The 16,743-nt window shown below is 39.6% G+C and overlaps 1 protein-coding gene across 1 annotated transcript in view; it reads left to right on the forward strand.

The window, feature by feature from the left end:
• The window catches only part of SCML4 (Scm polycomb group protein like 4), a 108,041-nt gene that overhangs the window by 33,611 nt on the left and 57,687 nt on the right, over window positions 1-16,743 (forward strand). Inside the window, exon 2 of the mRNA XM_065911520.1 lies at window positions 5,979-6,193. Within this exon, the coding sequence (XP_065767592.1) occupies window positions 6,038-6,193 (156 nt within the window). The 5' untranslated portion in view covers window positions 5,979-6,037. The remainder of the gene's footprint in view (window positions 1-5,978; window positions 6,194-16,743) is intronic.

Consider the following 16,743-nt stretch of genomic DNA (forward strand, 5'->3'; position numbering starts at 1 on the left):
ACTAGAAATTCTGGCTTATGGTGAGTTCAACTGTTGCCCCAGAACAAGAGAAAATAGGATTCTGGTTGTACTTATAAAGTGACAATGAGAAACAGCGTGACACTAAGGTCAGGAACCCATCCCATGCAGAAGGAAATAATCTCAAGTCCATTAGGAGGTTAGGGAACCTTGTAACTACCTCCTCCCATACTTTCAGAGGCAACAGGCAGCCATTGCCCCTGCCTCCAGTCTGGGTGGCCCACCCCTTCTCCAGGGACCACCAAGCATCCCTGCACATACCTACTCTGTTGCTGGTTCTGCGCACTTTGCTTCTTCTGCTTGGAAAAGCCAGGCTCTGATGTCAACTTTTCTGTGCTTCTCCTGCCTCCACGATTTCCAACCCAGTTAAAAGAATGACTTCTTTCATCCCTGATGTTCACATGTTGTTTAATAGGAAATCTTTGTTATACCCTCTACTCCATGTATTATTGTTGCCTCCTTACTTGTCTGCTTCTCCACAGTGAATATCTGAGATGTGAATTATTTATTCTCATCTGTAATCCAAGTGCCTATGCACAATACTCGACACTCACTGCATATTCAGCAGATGTTTGTTGGATAAATTAATAAATGAAAGAGTGAATGAATGAGTGGATATGTCACACATGCCTCAGGATTGAATTAGGTGACTCAGTGGCCCCATGGGATTGGTGTGTGCTTTGAATTTGATAATTCCTTATTCTTTACCTTGGTGAAGCACCATTAGCCAGGATCTATATTTACATGTATTATATTTGCAAGGGAACAGGGAAACTGTCATCCCCAAATTCATAGACCAGATCTTAGTTTCTCTTGGCTTCAGCTATAATATTTCTAGCCAAGCCTTTTTTTCTGAGGGCAGGGGGCTGTGAGAAGTAGGAGACTTAGGAAACCAGCAGCAAATCTCTTGATTTAATATGTTGCCAGGATTTGACAACTACTTAAGAGGTTATAACATGGAAATTTAGAGACTTGAATGTTATGTTGTTCTAGGGACAGAATCTTTTAATGTTTACTAAAACTCTTTGCTCCAAGATGACTCCGATTCTGAGGTGAACAGAGGCCATCTGTATTCACTGAAGTCCTCAAGAGAAAGCAGAGAAATTCAGAGGTGTCATATACACCTTGAGATTTTGACAGTTCTCAAATGATTTATATGATTGGTGATATCAGATTATGTGTTCATGGCTCAAATGTCCTTGGACAGCATTTGAGGTCTTCGAAGGTCTTTGGAGATAAATGGAAATCTCTGGGCGGAGAGCAGTAACCCAGTAGCCAGCTAGATAGAAGAGCCTGCAGGACGTGGTATCAATGTGGGTAAGGGTGGTGAGCTTGTTCTCTTAGGGGCTCAGCAGAGCTCCCCATCCACCATCTGTTTATGAATAGTCTTCTTAGCTCTGAAACAACTTTCTCTGTAATACTGGTTATAACGTCTTTTTGCCTTTTGTTGCAATTTACTTGAGATGTTAAAGCAGTGGTCAGTGAAGTTCTGTGGCTTTGGAGCCCAAACCTTTAGAAAACAAGAAAACAAAGGCCATCGAAAGAAACAAAAGTTTCCAATAGAAACTTTCAGAGAATGAGAATTAGTCACTCATTGTTTATTTTTCCCTTTAAACTGCTTTCCTACCTATGGTTTAAAGTTTTCAAATAATGCAGAATGGTACAAAAAAGAAAGCAAAAGCATCTTTCAGTATTCTTTTGCCCAGAGACCACTACTATCAGTCTTTTTGATGATTATCTTTCCTAGACCTCTTTCTATGCCTAAGCACATGCAGATTTATTTCAATCTGTATATATATAAAGGTTATGAATAGAATCATACTGTAAATGCTGCTTTACAGTCTTTATAGATGCATGTATTCCATTTTATGAATGTGAAATAATTTACTAAACTGAGGCTGCTGTGAGAGGTATTTTGATTGCTTTCAGTATTTTACTATTATTAACATAAGCAATGTTTGAAGAATGTCCTTAGCCTTATATTTTTGTTTTCCTCCCAGATTATCTTCTTAGGACAAATCCTTAAGAGTGATATAGCTAGAATAGGAAGCGTGCATGTATAAAGTTTGTAAATGCTGGTGGTTTGGTCACTAAGCTATGTCTGACTCTTTGTGACCCCATGGACCGTAGTCCGCCAGGCTCCTCTGTCCATAGGGTTTTCCAGGCAAGAATACTGGAGTGGGTTGCCATTTCCTCCTCCAGGGGATCTTCCCGACCCAGGGATCAAACCCGGGTCTCCTGCACTGCAGGCAGATTCTTTACCAACTGAGCTACAGCCCAGCAATAAGGTTTGTAACTGATTTTCAAACTGCCCTCCAGAAAAGTTAGCCAATTTCTAACTCTGCCAACAATAAATGGAAATGTCCTCTATACCCTCACCAACATATAGTATTGTCGGAGTTATTCACATTTGTCAGCCTGATAAATGACAAATGATACCTCAATTTACTTTTTGGGAAATAACCAGTAAAGTTCAGAATCTTTTTTTTTTGTAATAACTGATCATTTATTTCTCTTTCTTCCTTCTTTCCACCCCCTCTTCCTTCTCCTGTTCTTTTCTTTCTTGCCTTCTCTAACATAGCCTGTGCTTTTTGTGAGTTTTCCATGTCCTTTGCCCATTTTTTCTATTGGAGTGTCATTTTTATTTTAATAATTTAAAAGGGTTCTTTATATTAACCTTCTGTTGGTTCCATACGTAGCAAATAGTTTCCTCAGATTTTCATTTATTTTCAACCTTCTCCATGATTTTACTTTTCCTGTATGAAGGCATTTGTGGCCATGTCTATCAGTCTTTCCATGTCCACTTCCCAAGTTTTCCATCATATTTAGAAACTCCTTTCCAATCCCAAGAGTATAAAAATATTGACTTATATTGTCTCCAGCACTTCTTAATATTTCTTTTATTTTTGTATGTATTAGTCTTAGATATCTCTAGGATTTATAAATATAGTAAAATTTTATTGGTTTCTAAGTGCCCTTTGTCCACAAGCCATTTATTGAGCTGTCTCCATTGATATGAAATGATCCTAAATTTCAAACAAATGAAAACTTAATATAAGTTTAATTTCTGGACTAACTTTTCTATTGATATGATTGCTTATTTCTGTACCAAAACTACTGCCATTTTTACAGTTTTCTCCCATGGACAGGGGAGCCTGGCAGGCTACAGTCCCTGGAGTTGCAAAAGAGTCAGACATGACTTAGTGACTAAACAACAGCAAAAAACACATTTTAAGCAACAGAAGGGAAAGTCTGTCCTGAGACTTGTTTTGTCTTTTTTTCCCCCCTAAAATCAGTTTGGATTTTTAATGTGATTGCACTTAATTTATAGAATAATTTAGGTAAAAATTATATTTTTAAAATACTTATTTGTCCAATGATAAACTTTTTCTTTATTCAAGTCTTATTTTGGGGCATAATTATAATTTCAAAAACTATTATTTTTATCAAATGAATCCTTCTACTGCTTATTAACTCTGTATGAAAAATAGTGAAGGGTCTGAACTTTTATCCTTGGCAAGCAAACAAGTTCGCTCACCCTGGTGTCATAAATGTTGGCAGAAAAAAAGATGACTGCTAGATTAGAGGTATTGCAAGTGGCATATCTTCACATCCCAATCGGCTTCTCTTGTCCAAGTTCCATTGTGGATGCTTTACATGCAATTGTCACAGCTGAGGAATTCTAAGCTTAGGAAACTCTAATGAGAATTCAAGGTGAGTTTTGTTGAGTTAACCGATGAAGAATGAGAGGACTAAGCCAGAGCAAGAGGAAGGAGCAATGTAGGCAAAGGAAACTATATGTGCAAAGTCCCTGTGATGGGAGGAAGTTTGGAGACTCTAAATAACTGGAAAAATGACCATCATACTGATTCCAGTATCTTCTGGCTAATGGTACTGAAGACAGCTAGCCTTTTTATTTTTCTCACTGTAAATGATCTGTTTGTTCTGCCCAAATGTTTATAGATTTTTTTCCATTTGCTTTTGGGTGTTCTTTGTTTGTTTTTAGGAATTTTTATTGTTCATTCTTAAAGAAATTTTTTTTTAAGACACATAGAAACTCTTTATGCTCGATGACAGCCTCTTAATATATCTTTGAGTATTTTAGTTTACTATTAATTTTGACCTTATCCTTAAACATTTGATAAATTATGGTTGTCTATCATCCATAGTTACATTTTCCCTAAAAAATTTGCATCTTGTTTCCACTGTATTCTAATATTGGTGCTTAAAAATAAAAGTATTCATATTTGCTATTCTTACTTTTCTTTGTTCATATCTTGGTTTTGGAAAGAGAGATTTGAGGGACCCTGGACTTTTGACACCATCTTTTCCAGAATGTCTGGATTTGTTACTGAAAGGACCACTTTGTAGATGCTTTCCTCCAGTTCTCTGAAATTTATTCCAAGAAGTTATTTTGAGACTCCCCAGTGGTTAAAATAACCTATTTAGTTTTTTAAAACTTTCTGTCCCATTACTTAAAATTGGATTTGTCTCTGTGTTAAAATGGTATATATTTGTAACAAGGAATTGGGGAACAGCATCTTCCTGATTGATGAATGAAATACAGCATGTAATCATTCAGGTGTTTTGTGAATTGAGAGGACTGTGAGAAGACTCTCTCCAAGTATCTCCCCAGCTACAGAGGTACTTAGTATTCCACTGAAAATACTTCACTGTTGTTCCATTGGCATGAAGTCTGTTGATCAATTTAGTTACCTGGAAAGGTCCTTCATGCTCCTGAGATGGATGTGTTTTCTATAGAAGGACTTGGAAAGCAGCACAAGTCCTGGTTTTTCCTCCCTCTAGGGAGAGGGAGGTAGAAAAAGAGAATCCAGTTTAAAAGATGACTGTTTTTCCTTAGGAAGTTATTTCTGGCCTATTGAGAAATTTGGGGATAGTTAAGTGTAGTTTTGAGTAATATGAATTCTTAGGGTAAAGTACTAATTAATTTATTACCCTTTCTTTAATCTTCAAAACCTATTCAACAAGAGGAGTTTTGTAGGACTTCTCTGGTGGTCCAATGGTTAAGACTTTGCCTTCCAAAGCAGGGGGTGTGGGTTCAATCCCTAGGTGGAGCACTTATTTTAAGTATTTTTAATGCTGAGCAGAGTAGTCCAAGGGGGAAAGGATTTGTACATGGTGAACAGTTACGCATAGTCCCACCATCTTTGCTATTGGCCGCATTTTAGCACATTTCCTTCCACTTTATCACCACATAAAATTTTGCAGAGTTGAGATAACTTTCACCTGAAGTTTGTGTGATGCTTTTTCACTCAACCTCATGTTGTTAAAAAGAGTATTGTTAAAGGCTTGTATCTAGCTGATTGTGTTATTCTGTAGATGTATTAACCATTCCCCCATTGCTTGTTATTGGGCTCTATTCATTTTATTTTTGAGAGTTTGGAAGCTGGATCATGTAAAAATGAACACCTCTGTATGCAAATCTCTGTCCACATTTTGATTGAGGAACATAATCAACTTTAATACAATTTATTTCTATTATTAAATTTATTTCATGGGGGAAAAAATGTATAACTGTTTGTTACCCAGTCAAAGGGATAGGAGTGAATGTGAGAAAAACTGGTTGTGTTTATTTAATGCTATTATTATTTCAGTTCAAAGTTGAACTAACTGGGAAGTTGAGGCATATTGATAAAAGTGTCTCCTTGCTGATGACACTATTGGTTGTAGTGGTTGCTGGGAATCTGTTGTCCTCTTCACCTAGCCAGTATCCTCCCTACTTCACTATAGTCCCATGGAAATTCACTATCCTTGAAATTATACCAGGAGCCCAAAAGCACTTTAAAAGCTCCAACTAATGCCTGGCTCTCTCCTATTTGGTCTTCCCCTCCCATAAGGGGTAGGTATGGCCAAAATCACCAAACCGGATCCATGTTTGCCTTGCAAACCAAACAAACACTTCTGTTTTTGTTTTGCTTTGTGTCTGGACTAATTCTTAGCACCTCTTCTGCCTGTGAGCGATTTGTCACTTCCTTCTGTAAGACTGGCACCAGCAGAAATGCAGTCTCAGAGGATCCCGGGGAGAAAGCGAGGCCGACCCCCACTTCACTCGACACCTATGAAGATGGCAGTTCATAACATTTATTCTGCTTCAGCTGGTTCTTTACCAGCAGTGAAGATCCCAAAGAAAAGAGGGCGGAAACCCGGGTACAAGGTATGGCTCCATCATCTCCTTTCTCCAAAGTGGGATTGGGCCGGGGCATGATGCTTGGGCAGACCTCCAACACAAAGTGTAATGAAAGGTTGGAAGTTGGGTAAAGACAGGGTGAGAAATAAGTTTCTCTTGATGAAGAACGTGACAGACAAGGCTTCATTGTTGCAACATGGCACACAATACATGCTGTTGCTGTCCTGTGCATTTTTACAAGTAGAGAAAGCAAATTACACCAGATGGGGAAAGTTGTAAGGCGAGCAGATTTTAGGGTCATAGCTAAACACACGTTATTAAGCTTCGCATCTCAATTGGCGTTTCAGACACTGAGCTTTCCCCTGACTGTTCTTATGAGGGCGGCTCTGGAAGCCACTTTCCAGAACTCATTTGTCATTAATTTTAGTAGAAGCAGATGATGTTCCTGAGACATTTAAATTAATAATGCGAGCAAGCTAGTGTCAAAGGATGTGAAGAATTTTCCCTAACAGAGCCTCAATAAGGGGACTCATCATGAAAATTCAGGGTGTTAATTCATAGTTTCCTGCTTACAAAAGGTGCTGACGTCAAGTTTGGCTACAAGGAGGCACATCAAGCGAAATGAAAGTCCTGTTACTCTTTCAAGAATTAATGATTTGGCGAGGCTTGAGGGGGTGGAGAATAAATTCTCTGATGTAACTGAAATCACATAAAATGACTCGAACCCGAGGGAGTGCTTCTCCTCCAAGATGTTTTTGAAGAGTCTGCTAGAGAAGAAAGATCACTGAGTTGTTTTCCATGAGCCTTTTGGGCATTAGAAAATGAGCTTCAGACATTTTCCTTTGTCTATTTTTCCTGAAATAAAGGGCTTATGTTTTCACCTTGAGATCTGAATACTCAAACCAAGATGCAAATTGGCAATTAACTCTCATATATTTAGGAAAATGTATGGCAATTATTTCCGGTCAGCAGAAAGACAAAGCTTCCGGAAGGATCGGTCATGAATTCAACCTCTGTCCCCTTGGCTCTCCATAGTTCTTCCAACTGCTGGGAAATAGATGCAGTGGGGTAAGGGGAAGGTGACTCAAAGTTTTTTGGGGGTCACTGGTTTTAGTAAAAGAAGCTTTTACCTGGCCAGCTCTTGCAGCAAAGTCTTCCATCACTGGTTCTTTTCCTAACAAAGAGAGCTTCCTTTTTCTCATGGACACACCAGTTCCAGAACTGTCTCTCTGAAGCTGGCCCAGGGCAGGTCTCTCTGCTCAGCTACCTCTACAGTTGCTGGGGTCTGGAAATGGCTTCTGGAAGGCTGGAACAGGGCAGCCCTTCTGCATGCTAAAGCCAGGGAGTGAATCTAGGAACTGAAGAAACACACAGAAAACTTTTCTCTCCTGTTTGCCTTTTCTCCCGCTCCCCTGGGAGCTGTGACCCAAGAATGAAAATTACTGACAGACACAGCATTTCTGCGGCCAGGAAAAATGGAAATTCACTCCATGGAATGAGCCCAAATTGCAGTTTCCCCGTCTCTTGAAAAGGGCAGTTTTCAGTGCTCCCAATGCTCAGAGACAACTCAGGGCAGGAAGAAAGTTTTGGGAACACTTAGCTGACACACAGCAGGTGGGTCTTACTCCCATGGCTCATAAGGTCTCTTTTTTGGGGATAACAGGCCACCACTCTTCCTTTAGTCCATCTCCCATATATTTGAGGGAATTGTGGGAATTACTTCAGGCCAGCAGCTCCCAGATATCTCCCCAAGCCATGGGCTTCATGTTCCAGGAAAACAGCTCCAAACCAGATGCCAGTCTGCATGAAGTCCTGACCTGTTGATGGTGACAGGAGAAAAATATCTAAGTCTTCACAGACTAAACGAACATCTTTTATTCTGAAATATCTGCTTCTTGCTATTTTGTTGTTAAAAGTTTATAAAGTGCTGTATGTTGCAAAGGTTTGGTAATCTTAAAAAAATAATGTCCTTACTTGGCAAAATAAAGTTAACAACCTGTTAAGTCTCTCCGATTTTATTTTGGCAGTTTCTTAGACCCTGAAGCCCCATTTTACCATTAACAAAGTGGTTTTAATTGTGGAGAAGTCAACAAGGAAACTGTATGGTTTGATTTCATTTACCAAATGGCCACTCATTTGGGCAATTCTAACTATCTGGGATACAGTTGAGGAGCCAGAGTTGTTAAAAATAAACTCCTGAACAAGTGAAATAAGATTACTTGGTCTATCCTTAAAGATCTTGTACTTTATTACTAAGAAAATGCTTCCAAACCCTCCTCAGAGTCTATTTACCTCTGTTGTAGACATATTTCTTACAAGCTTGATTATCGAAGTTTAATAGCCTTCGATTTAAAGGGGAAGATATTTGGGGAAAATAGCATACACAGCTGGATACTGAAAGTATAATTATATGATTTCATATTAATAATTTAGAACAATAATATCAATGTTATAAAATAATAAATAATATAACTTATTATATCAGTACATTATCATGATATATTTATGTTAGCAATGTTATCATCATAAAATGACAAGTGCTGAGCCTTTGACAGGCTTTTCCCCAGGAGATTCTGAGGAGGCCCTGTTGTAGCGACTGTATCCCCAGTTTGTGCTCACTGACATTTGCCACTTCCTGCCTAGTGCTGTCCCAAGCGGCTTGGTCAATCACCTCTATCCCAGCACACGTGGAAAATCTCTCAGGTCCAAGTATGAGGACAAGCCTCTCCCTTTGAGACCCAAGCACAGCTGAACACGGGCTGTGAGATTTAACCCTCTCTCTGTGTCTTGAGAATACCATGAGCAAATTACAGGCAGAAAAGGAAGAGTCTAACTAGCGGTCAGATGTCAGTGCTCCGGAGTTCATGGGTCAGCCCTCCTCCCAGGGCCCATCTGGCTATGTCTCTTGGCCTAGGTCTGCAGCCACGTTGCTGGGGCATGCTCACTACTGTGAGAGCATCATTTTATGGCCTTATTGCCCCCTTCTCATCCCAGTCAAAGGAAGGAAAAACCTCTTAACATAATTTCTCCTTAAGGCCATGAAAACAACCTTCCTCGTTATCAAATAGAACATTTACATCTCAGCTTGAAGAATCTGCTGTTGATTTAGGTTGTCAGTTCAGAGACTCCCCAAGCCCAACAGGTAGACTTTCCTTACACTTCATGACTAAGGAGATCATCGAGGTCTTTTTAAAAAGATAAAGAGAGAGGATCTGCTCCAGGGACAAACACCAGCTTCCATTCGGTAGACATAGCTGAATATAATGGTTCCAAATAGCAGAATTTTCAGCTTCTGTGCGTTTATAATTTATGCAGGAGAAAAAAGTGATGGGTTTTTAGGATAGCCGTTTGTCCCCAATACACAAAAACAGTAATCAAGACTAATAGCAATAATAGTCATAAGTAACACTGAACACTTCTACGTTTGAGTCTCTGAGCCTAAGCACTATATATATATATACATGTATTTCTTATATATCCTTGGTAGTTCCATAGTGAGAGGAGTCAGAAAAGTGGCAGGAATTAGGCAGGAATTAATCACGCCTTGCAGTCTGAGGCCACATAACTGTCAGGTCAGGAGCACTCTAGACTTTCAGTAGTCTCTTTGCATTATTGTTCAGAGTAATATTTATGTTTCATGATTCAAAAAAGAGTGGATTACTTTGTTCTGTTTAACAAGCTGAGAAAAGCGTAACATGTAGAAAGAACATCATCCCCGAAATATTAAAAACAAATTCAACGGCTGTAACAAAGATTGAAGAACAGAGGCTTAAGGATGACAGAAACTAATTTCTCTCTCACGTTACCGTCTGGGAAGGCCATCCGGGGCTGCTCTGATGCTTCCACGGTGTTGAGGACCCAGGCTTCTGTTGTATCGTTGCTTCGCTATTCTAATGGGCTTCCCAAGGGGCGCTAGAGGTGAAGAACCCACCTGACAGTGCAGGAGACGTAATAGACGCGGGTTTGATTCCTGTTTCAGGAAGATCCTCTGAAGGAGTGCACAGCAACCCACTCCAGTGTTCTTGCCTGGAAAACCCCATGGACAGGGGCGCCAGGCGGGTACAGTCCCTGGGTCGCACGGTTGAGGTGACTACCGCCGTGCGACCCTAAGATACAGTCTCCACCTCATGCTCCGAGATGGCGCCTCCAGGTCCCACAAGCCGACTAGTCCAGCCAGCAGAATGGGGACGGAGGTAGTGGAGGACACATTGTTCCTCTTTAAGGATGAAAGCTTCAAAATTGCACACAACCCTCACGCTTGAACTCACTGGCCAGAACTCACTGAGTCACTTGGCCACACTTAGCTCCACAGGAGGTGAGAAAATGTAGTGCTGAGTGACAAGGTGATGAGCTAAAACTCAGGGATCGCATTAATTAATGAAGAAAGGGGTATGGATATTTGGGAGGAACTAGCAATCCCTGCTAAGAATTTAAAGGACAGTCTTCCATTAACTGGAAAATTAACTTTACAAAGAAAGTGATTTTCTAAAAAACATGGGTAAATACAACATTTTGGTTTTGTTCCTCCTTTTTTATTGTCATCCTTTCCCCACTGAAAAAGTGTGTGTTCTTGACACTGTAACAAGGATGTCAAATTCCCAGAAATCTCAATTATACGAATGCTGTGGCTGAAAGTAGAAAGGATTTTGTTTATTTCAACACTTATTTAAAGCCTCTTTCTAAAATGTGTTTTCGTTATAACCACTGAATGGGTTTCAGTCCTTCTTTGATTATCCAGATCTTGTATTGCCTTGAGAGTCACAGTTATGAACACTAAATGTAGTCTAATAGTATGGAAGGGAAGAATCAGCATCTAAGTCTTCCTGTGCCTCCTTCCCGCCCCTCACCTGCTGATGGTGCGTGTGATGCACCACCTGTGGCCATGAGGGAAATGACTACACGGGCAGGAGGCCGGGGCCCTTCCCTGGGACTGAACAGTGTGCAGGGCCTGGCGCAGGGAGCGTCTCTCCTGTGGCTTTTCTGTGACACCCCCACCCCCACCCTAGGGCTGAGCAGTGATCAGAGGTGAGGCTCAGCAGTGGGTCAGGGGCAGTGGTATCCGGTGAATGTTTTCTGATCAGCATTTTGAGTGTAACTCAGAAATGAATGTTAGTTGGTATTTTCACTCATTTTGAGGAGTAATAGAAATGTAAACAATGAAGTTGTACGTTGAAGTTTCACGCATTTGTCAAGGATGTGATTGACTTTGCTGAATTGGATATCAGTTGGTGAAAACAAAAAGTGTTTGTTTTCATGCTGTTCACTGTGTAATGGCTACAGACAAGGCACACTTTAATTTGCATTTTAAGTATTTTCTCCATTACTCTCTTAAACCTGTGAGTCAACACAACAGTAAATCCAGCCCTATTTGTAGCATTTGCCAGTTTCCAAGGTGTAAATATTCCCAACATGGCCAATTTCAAGGCACAAATGTAATGTTCCAGAAGGTGGAGTTGGTAAAAGATGCGCTGCAGTGTCGCTCCTGTAACTGTATTTTCACACAGATGCAGCAGTAAAATAATTACAAAGTGGTGAGTTTTGAGTCTCTTGTTGCCTTTGTTTTTAATACATTTTAGTTAATTAATACTCTGTAAGTATATGCACTTCAATTTTTAATAATTGCTGTGTTTAAACACAGATATTGCAAACAACGTGCAATATTCCTGAATATTTAACAATCATATCTTGTGAACTGACATAAGCTGCTCCATCTCGCCACTGCTCTGAGCTCTGCTGTGGACAGAATGCCTGTAACTACGTGTTCCACATCCCCCCTCTTATCTGCAAGGCTGACCCCATGCCTGCTGATGCATAGAACTTAGCAGCCTCCCCCATTTCCGTAAGAAACTCAATCATAGCAATTCACATACCTTTAAGTGTGTGGTCTCTACTAAAGGTTGTCAGGGTCACAGGACAGAGTGGACATTCCATTAAATATTTCACATGGATGGATCTGTTTTTCTGAATTCCACTTTAGCCAGTGATGGTTATTTTTGTTTTCCTTTTTCTTCCTTCTGTCTCCTGATAACTCATAGAGTACTGGCTTCATCGTTTCCTCTCCAGATCCCCTCCATCAGGAGGAATTTAAGTCATTCTTTTCAGTCCCACCCAGACAGAACAGTAGCACTGCCACCACCTCCTCCCCCCACCCCTGCCCACTCTGTTGCTCTTCACCAGTTTCACTACCTCTCTGGGCCCAGAGGAGAATCTAAACCCAACACAGAGTTAGTGGGAGAAAGTTCCAGCATCCTCGTGTTATTCCCATCCCATTTGCTCCCCTGAAAAACACAAGAGACTACTAGACCATTACCCTCCCATCTCTGAGCATCCTCTTCTATCTTCATTATTATGCAGGCAGCATATCGCATGGGGTAATTTTATTTTCCTTGAGAAGTTTGTGCAAAGACTGGTTAACTGGGACCTCAGATTTAACTGAGGGGCATATTGCCAAAGCAGGTCCCAAGGCCGAAAGATACTGGCCCCTCCATCCCTTGCATGTTTAATCTCTCCTAAGAGAAAGGAGGAAAAGGTGTGGGTAGACTCAGACAGGCTGACTCCTCGGAATGGAATTAGGTCATTGGCCTCAAACTTCTTGTTGTTGGAGCTGATTTGCATTTCCAACAGGCAAGTTTTTCTCGACTGAAGTCTAAGGTTAAACACGGTGAGGTATTCAGTTTTCCCCAACCCCGCTTCCTGCATCGATGCAGAACCCTGAGGGAGTTTTGTGTGAAGAAATAGAGCGATCCTAAAAGACCAATGTGTCCCCAGGGAAAGCTATGGGCAGGGACGTGAACAAAGCTATCCTCCAAAGGAGTGAGAGAGGAAAACATCATTAAAAAGTGAAGGGAGGGAAAACATGGTTTAAAAAAATAGAACCCAGTATATTAGTTTCCTAGGTCTCCTGCAACAAAATACAACAAACTGGATGACTTAAAAAATACAAAATTTTAAGAAAATTTTATTTATTTTTAATTGAAATATAGTTGATTTACAATGCTGTGTTAGTTTCAGGTATAGAGCAAACTGAATCAGTGATATGTATATATATTCTTTCATATATAAGAAAATATTTATTCTATATTATATAATATAGCTATAATATTATATAGTAGTATATAATTTTATCTCTATTGTAATTGTATATATTATTATATATAACAACATTAATATTGCTGTTGTGTTTAGTCACTCAGTCGTACCCAGCTCTTTGTGACCCTTTTGGACTGTAAGCCACCAGTCTCCTCTGTCCATGGGATTTTTCAGGCAGCAATACTGGAGTAGGTTGCCATTTCCTCCTCCAGAAGGATCAACAGGTAAAGAATATGCCTGCATGCCGGAGACAAAGGAAACACGGGTTCAATCCCTGGGTAGAATATACGTGTTTATTGTTTTTTTCTGTCTGACTTACTTCACTTAGTATGATAATCTCTAGGTCCATCTATGTTGCTGCAAAAGGCATTATTTTAATCTTTTAATCTGAATAATATTTCATTGGGTATACATACCACATCTTCTTTATCTATTCATTTGTTGATGGAACAGTAGAAACTTATTGACTCACCGTTCTGCAGGCTGGAAATCAGATCAAGGTCAGCTAGGATGGTTCTTTCTGAGGGCTGGTAGGGAGGACCTTTTGTAGGTCTCTCTCCTAGCTTCTGGGGGCCTCAACTGTTCTTTGGCTTGTGAATTGTCTTCCCTGTGTGCATGTTTGTCCCCTTTTATAAAGACACAGTCATAGTAAATTAGGCCCCAATCTAATGAGCTCATCTTAACTTGATCATCTGCAAAGACCCTATTTCCCAATAAGATCATATTCACTGGTGCTAGGGGTTAGAACGCTAACATCTTTCGTGGGGAGACACATTTTAATCCATAGTGTTCAGTGTAATAATCTTTATCTTTTAACTAGACATTTAGTCCATTTATATTTAAAATAATTCTTGATAAATTTGGATTTAAATCCATATTTTGTGTATTCTATTCATCCCACTCATTCTGTGTTCCTTTTACCTGTCTTCCTGCCTTCTTTTGGATTTTTAAGTATATAATTCTTTCTTTTCTACTCCTTGAAGTTTAAGCACTACGTTTTCTAGTGTATTACTGATTGCTGTAGAAATTACAGCATGCTTACATAGTAGAGTTTTCTAAAGTTAATCTTACATTTGCTTCTTCCCAGATAATACAAGGACCTTAAAACACTTTCAACTCGATTTATCACCGTATTTGAATATTATTGTCAACATACATCTTAACTATTTTTTGTTTGTTAATCACCTTAAAACAATTATTTTTGTTTTGTAGAGTCATTTTCATTTAGATTCACTTGCTTACTTACCACTTAAAAATTCTTCATTCCTTTTCACATATCATACATCCTACCCAAAATCACTTTCCATTTGCCTGCAGTACATCTTTTAGAAGTCTCTTTTATAGATCCTCTAGTGAGGAATTCTCTTAGCTTTTGTTGTCTAAAAGTACCGTTAGTTCATCTTCACTTTTGGAAAAAAATGTTTTTTCTGGGTCTGGTTGTAGAATTCTAGGTTTTTGTTTCCTTGCAGCACACTGAAGATATTATCCTGTTTATCTCCTGGGGTACATTGTTGTAAAGAACTTAGCTATCCATCTGACATATTGGAGTGTTCCCTCAAATAAGGTTTTGTATTTTTAAGCTAATTTTAAGATTTTTTTTCTTTTTCTTCAATATTCTACAATTTCATTCTGTTGTGTCTACCTATGGATTTCTTTTTTATTTATCTTGTTTAGAATTTGTTGGACTTCATGAATCTGTGTATTAGAATTTTCATCAGCTCTGGAAAATTCTAAGCCATTATCTTTTCAAATGTAACTTCTGTTCCATTCTTTCTGAAACTCTAACGTTAAAATGTCTATATTTGCCTTGTCTGTTAACCTTCCTTCCATAGTTTTTGTGTATTTATCTACTTTTTAATGAATTTCTTCTGACATATCTTCTGGCTCACTAATTCATTCTTTAGCTATATTTGTTGTTGTTTAGTTGCTAAGTCATGTCCAACTCTTTGTGACCCCATGGACTATAACCCACCAGGCTCCTCTGTCCATGGGGTTTCCCAGGCAAGAATACTGCAGCAGGTTGTCATTTTCTTCTCCAGGAAATCTTCCCTATCCACAGATTGAAACATGTCTCCTGCCTGGCAGGTGGATTTTTACCCTTGAGTCACCTGGAAGCTATCTTTAGTATGCTGTTAGATCTGTTTATTTAGTTTTTAGTTTTAGTTATTGTATAGAAGTTCAAGTTGGTTCTTTTGTAGTTTTGCTGTTATTTTTATAGTTTTCTGTTCTCCAGAGATATTTTCAAACTTGTCTTTTATATCTTTATATAGAATATCAGAGTTGCTTTTATAATCTCAGTCTGATAATTGAAATATCTTAAGTTTTTCTAGAGTTTGATTGCTGTGTGTTTTTATTGCCCATTCTTGCTTGGTTCCTTGCTTTTTCTTGTGTGTTTGAGCTGTGTTATTCATTGACTTTGAAAAATTATTTTGGAGATTTCTTTGAGACCTTTCTCCAGTAATGATTTGAGTTTGTTTTTTCAGGTAATCTGGGAGCACTGCCAGATTGGGTAATTTTTAAACTAACTTCACAGCCTAGAGTTTCCTTGGTGACCCAAGTTTTGTGAATTTGGGCTGCAAACCTATGTGAGCTCTGGCCTGTGGCAATATCTTCCCAGGGATTCTGCACACCCCCTCCCCCTGTGTCAAGGCAACTTTCCTGCGAGTCCAGTGTGGGCGGGGTGAAACAGGACAAGTTTACGGCTGGCTCACCCTTACCCAGAGGTTTTAACCCTTTGGGTGAACCCTGGGATCTTTGGCAATTCCAAGGCCTAGATTTCACCTGTATTTGGGCCCAATTATTCTTTATATTATATATTGTTAGCCCCTCCTACTTTTGCTAATCTTACATTTTATCCATTGTTAGCAGTTGTTTTCAGTTGATCCAAACAGCATAGCTTTCTATAGTCCCAGAAACAAAGTTCCAAAGATATTTAGGATGCCACATTTCTTCTAGTCGACATTCAAAACATGGCACTGACACTGGTTTTATCTCAAACTCTTTGTTTTCAAAACTCGTCTAATGCAAGGTACATAAACAACATTATGAGTTGAAAGAGAACTTAGAAACCAACAACCCGGACTTCCCTGGAAGTCCAGTGGTTAAGACTCCATGCTTCCGCTGCAGGGGGCATGGGTTCAATCTCTGATCAGGGGGACTAAGATCCCTCATGCTGTGTGGTGTAGCCAAAAATAATAAATAAATCCCAACAACCCCATCCTCATTTAGGGCTTCCCAGGTGGTGCTAGTGGTAAAGAACCTGCCTGCCAATGCAGGAGACGTAAGAGATGCAAGTTCTGTTCCTGGGTTGGGAAGATCCCCTGGAGAAGGGCATGGCAATCTACTCCAGAATTCTTGCCTGGAGAATCCCATGGACAGAGGAGTCTGACAGGTTACAGTCCATAGGGCTGCAACGAGTTGGACACAACTAAAGCAACTCAGCACGCACACACTCTCATTTAATGGCTTGGGAAGATGAAGCCCAGAGG

Source organism: Muntiacus reevesi, chromosome 19 (assembly GCF_963930625.1).
Source record: "Muntiacus reevesi chromosome 19, mMunRee1.1, whole genome shotgun sequence".
In the NCBI taxonomy this organism is placed as follows: domain Eukaryota; kingdom Metazoa; phylum Chordata; class Mammalia; order Artiodactyla; family Cervidae; genus Muntiacus; species Muntiacus reevesi.